Here is a 12084-nt window from a genome sequence, read left to right as displayed (position 1 = left end):
CCCACCTTTCCTGGCTTAAAGTCCCCCTGGACTCAAGGTGAAGACTTACTAGAGATCTACAAAGAGGCAAAATGGTGCTTCCATCCTTTACTTAATGCCCTTAATTTGTACAGAAGAGAACATATTAGTTTTATAAGCTACTCACTGGTACTGCCTAGAGTTGCACAGTCTGTTATCTTCAATAAGCCCCAAATTCAGCAGGAACAGCCCCCTAAGTTTGCCCATAGCCTGTACAGAGAGATACCATAAAACTATGGCACATAGGGATTCCCCTGTACTAAGCACAATTCAGCAGGAACAGCCCCCTAAGTTTGCTCATAGCCTGTACAGAGAGATACCATAAAACTATGGCACATAGGGATTCCCCTGTACTAAGCACAATTCAGCAGGAACAGCCCCCTAAGTTTGCCCATAGCCTGTACAGAGAGATACCATAAAACTATGGCACATAGGGATTCCCCTGTACTAAGCACAATTCAGCAGGAACAGACCCCTAAGTTTGCCCATAGCCTGTACAGAGAGATACCATAAAACTATGGCACATAGGGATTCCCCTGTACTAAGCACAATTCAGCAGGAACAGCCCCCTAAGTTTGCCCATAGCCTGTACAGAGAGATACCATAAAACTATGGCACATAGGGATTCCCCTGTACTAAGCACAATTCAGCAGGAACAGCCCCCTAAGTTTGCTCATAGCCTGTACAGAGAGATACCATAAAACTATGGCACATAGGGATTCCCCTGTACTAAGCACAATTCAGCAGGAACAGCCCCCTAAGTTTGCCCATAGCCTGTACAGAGAGATACCATAAAACTATGGCACATAGGGATTCCCCTGTACTAAGCGCAATTCAGCAGGAACAGCCCCCTAAGTTTGCTCATAGCCTGTATAACTATTAGATACTCCCTGTACTGGGCACAATTCAGCAGGACCATATGACAGTAGTGTGGCCCTTGTGATATTGGGGGCCCTATTACCAGTAATCCATTGATCAGGCCTCACATTGCCTATAAGGTAAATACAAATACTGCAAAACAGATGGGAGACATAAGACCGAGGCCAAATCGCTAAATATTAACACAATGCAGATTTCCTACGTATCCAAAGGGCTGTGTCCCGAGCCAAGAAGCATAATATGACATGGAAAGAAAACAGCTTGATGCTTTATTGAAGTTGATGGAGGTAAACACTGTAGTGTAAACATGGTATTGTGAATGGCTGCGGCCCAGGTTTACTAAGCAGCATTCACCTGCTGCAGGGTCTCCCATCTTGGTTTGTAATGGGTTAACCTACCCTATGAAATCGGGGGTCAGGACAGTTCTGCCCCCAATAAGGGGTAATTATATCTTAGTTGGGATCAAGTACAGGTACTGTTTTATTATTACAGAGAAAAGGGAATCATTTAACCATGAAATAAACCCAATAGGGCTGTTCTGCCCCAATAAGGGGTAATTATATCTTAGTTGGGATCAAGTACAGGTACTGTTTTATTATTACAGAGAAAAGGGAATCATTTAACCATGAAATAAACCCAATAGGGCTGTTCTGCCCCAATAAGGGGTAATTATATCTTAGTTGGGATCAAGTACAGGTACTGTTTTATTATTACAGAGAAAAGGGAATCATTTAACCATTAAATAAACCCAATAGGGCTGTTCTGCCCCCAATAAGGGGTAATTATATCTTAGTTGGGATCAAGTACAGGTACTGTTTTACTATTACAGAGAAAAGGGAATCATTTAACCATTAAATAAACCCAATAGGGCTGTTCTACCCCAATAAGGGGTAATTATATCTTAGTTGGGATCAAGTACAGGTACTGTTTTATTATTACAGAGAAAAGGGAATCATTTAACCATTAAATAAACCCAATAGGGCTGTTCTGCCCCCAATAAGGGGTAATTATATCTTAGTTGGGATCAAGTACAGGTACTGTTTTATTATTACAGAGAAAAGGGAATCATTTTAAAAATTAGGGAGATGGCCTTGATGTAATTCTGAGCTTTCTGGATAATGGATCCCAAACCTAGACCAGCACTTTCTTGCTTAGTTGCATTGTACTGAGCCTATAGTTATGAATTATTTATGTTCCTCAGCTTCCAAATGGGGGTCACTGACCCCGGCAGCCAAACCCTATTGCTCTGTGAGGCTCCAGTTTTATTCTTATTGTTACTTTTTATTACTTATCTTTCTCTTTAGACCCTCCTCTATTCATCTTTCAGTCTCTTTTTCAAACCACTGCCTGGTTTCTAGGTTACATTGGACCCTAGCAACCATGTAGCTGCTAAAATTCCCAACTGGACAGCTGCTGAATATAAAGCTAAATAATTAAAAAAACACAAATAATAAAAAATGAAGACCAATTGCAAATTGTCTCAGAATGGCACTCCCTACATCCTACTAATGGTTAAATTAAAGGGGAACAACCCCACACTGATACCTGGGAACCTGCAGGGAGTTGGGGGCCCTTTGCTCCCATAACCCTCCGAGCCGCCAGCGCTACATTTGGTTTCCATTAAATCCTCCCTTGGCAACGGGACACGGAGCGCAGATAAATGCCTCCAATTTCACAGTTAACAAGGAGTGAAACGCAGCCCTGTAACCAAAGCACTTACAGTGTAATTAATGGGGAAGCCACATTACAGCGAGGCAATGGCTTACACATGTATTGAGCGTAATAACGAGCCCAGTTGGCCTCACGCGACTCTGGCGCCACCCTGGCATGGAATGCCCCCTTACCATGTAGCTCGGCGGTGCTTTTGGGTTCCCAGGTGGCTGGCAGAGGATGCTGGGAGATGTAGTTTGGTAGCAGCAGGAGTGCTAGGGTTTGGCTGCCCTTATAAAGAACAATAACAAGAGATTCGCCCCATAAAATGGAATCTCCCCCCGTTGGCAGATGGATGCGATTACACCGCGCGGCAATCAGATCCCTCTTCATAAATATCTAAAGTAATTATAGGCAGATTTACTGTCCCGGGGCCTAAAATAGTGATGTGCGGCCTGTAGGGAATCCAACTCCCATCACTCCTAGTGTGGCATCCAGTGCCCATGGTCTCGGCCCCCCTCCCTGGCATTGCCCCCGGGCACCTCTTCCTGGTTTCATATCCTCAGACAGACATGGTCAGGCCCAGACTGGGGCTCAAATAGGCCCTAATACCCCCCCAGCCCAATAAATAGTAACTGTCTGTGGCACCTTACAGCCCCCCTGGCATTCCCAGTACCCAGAGGCACAAACAGCCCCCCCAGCCCAATAAATAGTGACTGTCTGTGGCACCTTACAGCCCCCCTGGCATTCCCAGTACCCAGAGGCACAAACAGCCCCCCCAGCCCAATAAATAGTGACTGTCTGTGGCACCTTACAGCCCCCCTGGCATTCCCAGTACCCAGAGGCACAAACAGCCCCCCCCCCCAGCCCAATAAATAGTGACTGTCTGTGGCACCTTACAGCCCCCCCCTGGCATTCCCAGTACCCAGAGGCACAAACAGCCCCCCCCCAGCCCAATAAATAGTGACTGTCTGTGGCACCTTACAGCCCCCCTGGCATTCCCAGTACCAAGAGGCACAAACAGCCCCCCCAGCCCAATAAATAGTGACTGTCTGTGGCACCTTACAGCCCCCCTGGCATTCCCAGTACCCAGAGGCACAAACAGCCCCCCCAGCCCAATAAATAGTGACTGTCTGTGGCACCTTACAGCCCCCCTAGCATTCCCAGTACCCAGAGGCACAAACAGCCCCCCCAGCCCAATAAATAGTGACTGTCTGTGGCACCTTACAGCCCCCCTGGCATTCCCAGTACCCAGAGGCACAAACAGCCCCCCCAGCCCAATAAATAGTGACTGTCTGTGGCACCTTACAGCCCCCCTGGCATTCCCAGTACCCAGAGGCACAAACAGCCCCCCCCCAGCCCAATAAATAGTGACTGTCTGTGGCACCTTACAGCCCCCCTGGCATTCCCAGTACCCAGAGGCACAAACAGCCCCCCCCCAGCCCAATAAATAGTGACTGTCTGTGGCACCTTACAGCCCCCCTAGCATTCCCAGTACCCAGAGGCACAAACAGCCCCCCCAGCCCAATAAATAGTGACTGTCTGTGGCACCTTACAGCCCCCCTGGCATTCCCAGTACCCAGAGGCACAAACAGCCCCCCCAGCCCAATAAATAGTGACTGTCTGTGGCACCTTACAGCCCCCCTGGCATTCCCAGTACCCAGAGGCACAAACAGCCCCCCCCCAGCCCAATAAATAGTGACTGTCTGTGGCACCTTACAGCCCCCCTGGCATTCCCAGTACCCAGAGGCACAAACAGCCCCCCCCCAGCCCAATAAATAGTGACTGTCTGTGGCACCTTACAGCCCCCCTAGCATTCCCAGTACCCAGAGGCACAAACAGCCCCCCCAGCCCAATAAATAGTGACTGTCTGTGGCACCTTACAGCCCCCCCCCCCGGCATTCCCAGTACCCAGAGGCACAAACAGCCCCCCCCCCAGCCCAATAAATAGTGACTGTCTGTGGCACCTTACAGCCCCCCCTGGCATTCCCAGTACCCTACCCAATAAATAGTGGGCTGGGGGGGGCTGTTTGTTCCTCTGGGTACTGGGAATGCCGGGGGGGGGGGCTGTAAGGTGCCACAGACAGTCACTATTTATTGGGCTGGGGGGGCTGTTTGTGCCTCTGGGTACTGGGAATGCCAGGGGGGCTGTAAGGTGCCACAGACAGTCACTATTTATTGGGCTGGGGGGGGGGCTGTTTGTTCCTCTGGGTACTGGGAATGCCAGGGGGGCTGTAAGGTGCCACAGACAGTCACTATTTATTGGGCTGGGGGGGCTGTTTGTGCCTCTGGGTACTGGGAATGCCAGGGGGGCTGTAAGGTGCCACAGACAGTCACTATTTATTGGGCTGGGGGGCTGTTTGTGCCTCTGGGTACTGGGAATGCCAGGGGGCTGTAAGGTGCCACAGACAGTCACTATTTATTGGGCTGGGGGGGCTGTTTGTGCCTCTGGGTACTGGGAATGCCAGGGGGGCTGTAAGGTGCCACAGACAGTCACTATTTATTGGGCTGGGGGGGCTGTTTGTGCCTCTGGGTACTGGGAATGCCAGGGGGGCTGTAAGGTGCCACAGAGGGGGGGCAGCTGTAATCTCCTTTTTCTAGCAACTTTTCCCACTGACCATTATTTTTTTTATATAGAGCTACAACTTAATCCCCTTGTTCTCAATGTGTTTTTAATGTTCATGTACTTTCAAAGTGCTAAATAGAAGATTAAGTGCTAATATATCCCAGTGAGGTGCTTGGCCCGGGTGTTTATGGGCAGAAAAGCATCAGAACTGGGATTGGCAGCCTGAGCCCCAGATATATCGAGGGTCCGTGCCACAAAGCAAGGCAGCGCTGCTGTTGTTTCCCATAAAGGAAATGGAGACAAACTGACTAAGGGAATAGAGCAGTAGTTGCCCTTTAGTTGTGATGCCAGAACCTTATATAACATTACCCCATTGCATTGAGACATACGAGTGTATAGCTCTGGGGGGGCCCATTCATTGCTGCCCGGGGTGGGGGTGCCTATCCTATTAGGGACACACTGCCAGTCTCCGCACTCAGGCCCGGATTTGCGGAGAGGCCGCAAAGGCCCGGGCCTAGGGCGGCACAAATTTGGGGGCGGCATGCCGCCCCGCCGCACCGCAATCTAAAGGTTTTTCACCCATACGGAGCAGTGGGGACCTCTCCCCCACTGCTCCGTATGCGAATGTTTACATGCAGTGTCGATCGCGCATGCGCGCGGGTGTACGTCCGCGCATGCGCGGGGGTGCCGATCGTGTGTTTGCGCATGCGCGGGGGTGCCGATCGTGTGTTTGCGCATGCGCGGAGCAAGATGGACAGGGGCGGCCTTGGGGCGGCGGGATTACAAATCCGGCCCTGTCCGCACTCCCTGCCCGCTGGAATCTTTCCCACTCGATGCTCATAAAGAGCCAATAAAATCCTATTTATAAACACGGAGTCCAATGGAAAAAACACGCTGCACATTTTTGTTTTATGAGCAACAAACTGTTCTATTAAACCCCCCAAAAATCAGCTTCCCCGTCCGATCTTCCAAATGTCTAATTCCCTGGTGGGATGGAATGGGTTAAAGTACCATCAAGTTGCTTTGGGGTAGGGCTGAAAGGGCACTTGGGAACCAGCAGCAAAGGATTCTGGGAAGGCAGCAAGGAGTACAACCATTCCAGCAGTGCCAGAGCCACATTTACCTAAACACATTTAAAGGGGAAATATCACCAAATACACATTTTCTGCAATGATTAAAGAGCAGGATCAGCCACAAACAGATTCTTAATAGATGGGGGCGCTGTTCTGTGACTCTTTATGGATAAAACGGTGTTCCCACAACAGGAGAGAAATGGTACTGCGCCTCACATGATGAGATTTAAACCACAGCACTATTAGAACTGGGGAACCCCTGCAAATCCATTATCAAGAAAAAGGTATTTTTATTAAATGATTAATATTGGCAAGTTTTAATACAGAGAATAAAAGACAAACTGTTTCCCCAGTTATAATTTTTAGAAATCTGCCCAAAATGTCCTTTCCCCCCCAAATTGTTCTAAATCAGCTGCAGTAATTCAGCATAACCACTAGATGTCAGTGCTGAACGCAAAATCAGCCTGGAAACTACCCGCTGCCCATGATATACATTATTATACCAATGCAATTCACATCTAATTTGTCTTTTATGCAGAATATTTGCAGTGAGTACTGAGCTGTGTCTATTGCCTAAATGAGAGGCAGGTGTACATTTAGCAGGGGGGTAGGTACCTGTACAGGTGTACATTTAGCAGGGGGGTAGGTACCTGTACAGGTGTACATTTAGCAGGGGGGGTAGGTACCTGTACAGGTGTACATTTAGCAGGGGGGTAGGTACCTGTACAGGGGTACATTTAGCAGGGGGGGGGAGGTACCTGTACAGGGGTACATTTAGCAGGGGGGGGAGGTACCTGTACAGGGGTACATTTAGCAGGGGGGGTAGGTACCTGTATAGGGGTACATTTAGCAGGGGGGGTAGGTACCTGTACAGGGGTACATTTAGCAGGGGGGGGAGGTACCTGTACAGGGGTACATTTAGCAGGGGGGGGGAGGTACCTGTACAGGGGTACATTTAGCAGGGGGGGGGGAGGTACCTGTACAGGGGTACATTTAGCAGGGGGGGTAGGTACCTGTACAGGGGTACATTTAGCAGGGGGGGTAGGTACCTGTACAGGGGTACATTTAGCAGGGGGGGGTAGGTACCTGTACAGGGGTACATTTAGCAGGGGGGTAGGTACCTGTACAGGGGTACATTTAGCAGGGGGGGTAGGTACCTGTACAGGGGTACATTTAGCAGGGGGGGTAGGTACCTGTACAGGGGTACATTTAGCAGGGGGGTAGGTACCCAACATTGGGTCATGTTTCATTATGCACCAGTTCTGTTTCTATAGCAATTACATTTACAAAGAACCAGTGAAAACATTGAATGGAAAGTTGCTTTGAATTTGTTCTCTCCCTACAGGCTACGGCCGTTTTTTTTGCAAATTTTTTTTTTCCAGATTTCCCCGTGTGTTATTTGGCAATATACGTGTGTTATTTGGCAATATACGTGTGTTATTTGGCAATATACGTGTGTTATTTGGCAATATACGTGTGTTATTTGGCAATATACGTGTGTTATTTGGCAATATACGTGTGTTATTTGGCAATATACGTGTGTTATTTGGCAATATACGTGTGTTATTTGGCAATATACGTGTGTTATTTGGCAATATACGTGTGTTTTGCTTATTTTCTTGAAAAATTCTAGAAAAAATTCAAGATTTGTAAAACTTTATGTGACTTTTTTAGACCGACCCAAAGCGCCAGGTTTAAGCTGCCGAGAACCATTGGGCCCTATTGGGGCTGGGAAACAGCCTGTCCTATTGTTTCCTATGTCTCACACTTTAAAGGGGAAATCAACCCCCATGAATGAGCCCCAATGTTCCTAAAATGGCTGCCGGAGCACTTCCTGTTTGGGAACAATAAAGAGAATTCATGGAAATGAACGGCCATTTTGTCAAAAATTTCGACACAGCCCCTCCCATCCCGTTAGTAAAACAGACACACAATAATAAAGGAGAGAGACGTTTAATATAAAAGTTCCCCTTACACGAGATACGGAGATTATAACTCCTTATACAAAAAGACAAAATCAGAACGACATGAGATTGGAATAAAAGTCAGAACATCCCTGAATAAAACGGATCCATTCGCTGAATAAAAGAACAGAAATCACTCGGCACAAAGAATAAAGGAGCCATAGAGACAAATAGGCGACCCAGGAGGCGGGACCAGCCGGCTGATTGGCCCCAGACCAATGAGTGGATCACATGGGGGGGCGGTACTGACCAGCTGGGAATGGCCCAATAAGCAATAGACTTGATACCTTACTGTACCCTGCTCAGCTCTCTTTTACCTCTGTCAGTAGCCAATAAGCTGCCGACCCCACCCAGAATGTCCCAGTCAGCAGCCAATAGCACGGTCTGGAGTGGGGGCCACTAAGGGCCGACTTCAAAAAAATAAAAACAGAACATATAATGGTGAAGACAAAACATGGTAAAATATTTGGCATTTGGACCCCTTCGTGACACTGCGGCCAATTGGTCAGATCACTAGAGACAAAGGCGGGGCTTTGCACAAATGGCGAATTGCATCAATGGTCCCTTTGGCTTTTTTTGTGCATCGGCCGAGAGAGCTGATTGGCCAAACGGATTGTTCTTTCCCTCCCTAAAACCTCATATTTTTTTCCTTTACCTAAAATGGCATTAAACCAAACTGACTGCAGAATTGTTGGTCCCCTCGCAATATAAAAATGAATTCCCATGGTGCCGTCCTACTTACAGACTGTGGCTCCTGGGGGGAACCAAACCTTGGGCAAGAAGGCCCCGCCCCCCCAATGATTGTCCAATCCAGGGCTAAGGGGGCAGAACTGGCAGTTTGGTCACCAGAGGGGCTACAGGCCCTAAATCCTTATTCTATGAATGAAAGCTAAGCCCTCGAGCCAGACTGGACAATTTTTGGCTAAATATCGGTCGGGCAGGTCCCTCCTTGAGGCAATAAGCAGGCCAATTGGACTGGAGGGACCAAGGCAGCAGCTTATTGGCCCACTTATGGCTTATCTATTAACGGACTGATATCCCCCGAACACGTCACTTTGGCACTATCCAGCTTTGCCGCTTTAAAATTAACACCGAGGTGCAAGGGCTGTCTCATTGTCGGGGGGATATCCAGGGGCAGGCTGGGATTTGTTCAACATGAAACCAAGAATGAATAGCATGCAGTCAGACATACAGACGTGCAACGCCAGGCGGAAACGAGGCCTATGGGAGAGTCTCGGGTTTCCTCAAGGCACCTGTGTGGCAGGGTAACATAGAGGTTGGACGTGCTCCTGTATAAACGGCACCCCCCCCCCCCCCCAGGGAAAGGTTATATCCCGGTAAGGCTTTGGCTGCTGAGCAGAACAAGGTTGATGGTTCCTGAGACGGTGCCCGATTTCTTGTTGCCCTTGTCCTGAAGCTCGAGGCTGTGCTGAGTCTGAAGGTTGTTGGCGTCTCCGGAAAGGACCACCAGCCCCATGAACTCATCCTTGATAACGTTGTGATTCCAAACCTGGGGGGGGGGGGGGACAGACAGCAGAGAGGGGGTAATGTTAGTTTGTTTATAAACCCGCCCACATAGGAACCAAATATCCACGGGCACAGAATGAAAGGATTATGGGCAACTGGGCAGCCGCCATATGCTGCAGAACTACAACTCCAGACACTTTGCAGGAATGCTGGGAGATGTGGTTCAACGGCATCAGAGAATTCTGGGAAGCTCCCTATGGGATAACACTGACATTGATTGGGTTGGAGAAAATCCAAGTGACCCATAGGCTAAAGAGACGCTTGGTCAGTCAGGTGACCACGGAGGATTTCCCAGAATGCCCACTTATTTGATTGTGCCCCATTCACAGGCTCCACACACCTGAACCACAATGGGCTGCCCGGGCTTCTTCCTGTAGAACACGCCTTTGACGTTAAATTTCGGGTCCAAACAGTCTTTGATGACAGGAGATTGCACTTTGTTCCCTTCACAGCTGATAATCACGTACGGGTCAGCTCCTGCCAATGAGAGACAAGGAAAGCCGTTTTATTTTCCCATAATAGCCAATCAGCAGCCAATCAGATGTCACTATCCAACAGCATCCCTCTAAATGCTATCTGTTGATTGGTTGCTATAGGTTACCAATCAGATGTCACTCTCAGTGTCCCAATACATGCTACCTGCTGATTGGTTGCTATGGGTTACTAGACCCAGGGATTTTTTTTTTTACATTTTTTAGAGACCATATGTGATAGGACGGTTTAACTTCAAATGTGGGTAGAGGGACCGAAGGAAAGCAAGCGACAGGGCCCATTAAGTACTAGGACCAGGTACATCAACCAATCACCTCCGTTGGAATCCTGCTGCTTGAGTCCCTGGGCCGAGACCACGTGCACCTGTGACACCAGCTGGGGGTATCCGCACAGCCCCGACCAGCACGTCTTGGTGGGCTCGTCCAGTTTGAGTTCACTGGAAAGAACAAACACAGCAACAATATTATGGGATGCCTATGTAACATACACGCCCCAGTGTCGCAGTAGCCAGGCTCTAGGTTTCCTAGCCCAATGGACTCACCAGCAGTTAGAAGGCAAGTCAGTAAATACTCTGAGCAGGAATTCCCCCGTGTGGCCCGGATCAAACGTGGTGGGAATAATGACGTATCTCCCCTCCTTCAGGTCGGTGCGTAGGAAGACGCAGCGAGAGTTAATGTAGATGGAGCTGGCCACTTTGGGCTGGAGGGTGTGCATCCGGAACCGGCGGTTCAACTCCACCTGCAAACACACACGGATTCAGCCTCAGGCCTTCAGCTCCCTCAGCCGAAAATTTATTTCCTGAGTCCTAGTCAGACAGCAGGGGCAAATCTCTGTACGGGGGGGGAGAGGATGAGGGCTCCCTGCTCTGCGAGTCAGAGATTGGGAATGAACAGTTACCCAAGGGAAGGAATACAAACACAGGGGCAAAGGTGCCCCCAGAGCTGAAGGAGTGCCCCCAGAGCTGAAGGAGTGCCCCCAGAGCTGAAGGCGGGCCCCCAGAGCTGAAGGCGGGCCCCCAGAGCTGAAGGCGGGCCCCCAGAGCTGAAGGCGGGCCACCAGAGCTGAAGGCGGGCCCCCAGAGCTGAAGGCGGGCCCCCAGAACTTAAGGCGGGCCCCCAGAGCTGAAGGAGTGCCCCCAGAACTTAAGGCAGGCCCCCAGAGCTGAAGGAGTGCCCCCAGAACTTAAGGCGGGCCCCCAGAGCTGAAGGAGTGCCCCCAGAACTTAAGACGGGCCCCCAGAGCTGAAGGAGTGCCCCCAGAACTTAAGGCGGGCCCCCAGAACTTAAGGCGGGCCCCCAGAGCTGAAGGAGTGCCCCCAGAGCTGAAGGCGGGCCCCCAGAGCTGAAGGAGTGCCCCCAGAACTTAAGGCAGGCCCCCAGAACTTAAGGCAGGCCCCCAGAACTTAAGACGGGCCCCCAGAGCTGAAGGAGTGCCCCCAGAACTTAAGGCGGGCCCCCAGAACTTAAGGCGGGCCCCCAGAGCTGAAGGAGTGCCCCCAGAACTTAAGGCGGGCCCCCAGAACTTAAGGCGGGCCCCCAGAGCTGAAGGAGTGCCCCCAGAACTTAAGGCAGGCCCCCAGAGCTGAAGGAGTGCCCCCAGAACTTAAGGTGGGTCCCCAGAGCTGAAGGCGTGCCCCCAGAACTGAAGGTGCTCATGTATCACCACTGGGCACATTTGGCAATAGTCAGTCACCCATAGCAACCAATAAATGCAACAATTTGATTGGTTGCCATGGGTTACTACCGATGGGCAAATTTGCTTAGTGTTGATATATGACCCCTCTTATCTTAAACTATCTGCACCTCCTAGAAACAGGACAGAGGGCCAAACCCCATACTAATTAATACCATGTATAAACCACCCAACCCAAGAATATTATATAGGTGCTTCTGGCCAACATGGCCGCCATTAGGGG

At 49.9% G+C, this 12084-nt stretch overlaps 1 protein-coding gene across 2 annotated transcripts in view; it reads right to left on the bottom strand.

Moving 5' to 3' along the window:
* Positions 1 to 8123: 8123 nt before the first annotated feature.
* capn5 (calpain 5) overlaps positions 8124 to 12084 on the bottom strand; it is a 53405-nt gene continuing 49444 nt past the window's right edge. For both annotated transcript variants that reach the window (XM_031895855.1, NM_001006735.1), the window contains 4 exon segments: positions 10711 to 10907; positions 10484 to 10605; positions 10018 to 10154; positions 8124 to 9660 (listed from right to left, as the gene is read on the bottom strand). In XM_031895855.1, the coding sequence (XP_031751715.1) occupies positions 9478 to 9660; positions 10018 to 10154; positions 10484 to 10605; positions 10711 to 10907 (639 nt within the window). In that variant the 3' untranslated portion in view covers positions 8124 to 9477.

Source organism: Xenopus tropicalis, chromosome 2 (assembly GCF_000004195.4).
Source record: "Xenopus tropicalis strain Nigerian chromosome 2, UCB_Xtro_10.0, whole genome shotgun sequence".
Lineage (NCBI taxonomy): Eukaryota > Metazoa > Chordata > Amphibia > Anura > Pipidae > Xenopus > Xenopus tropicalis.
The sequence above is the reverse complement of the archived record's forward strand: the minus strand, read 5'-3'. Positions and strand labels throughout refer to the sequence as shown.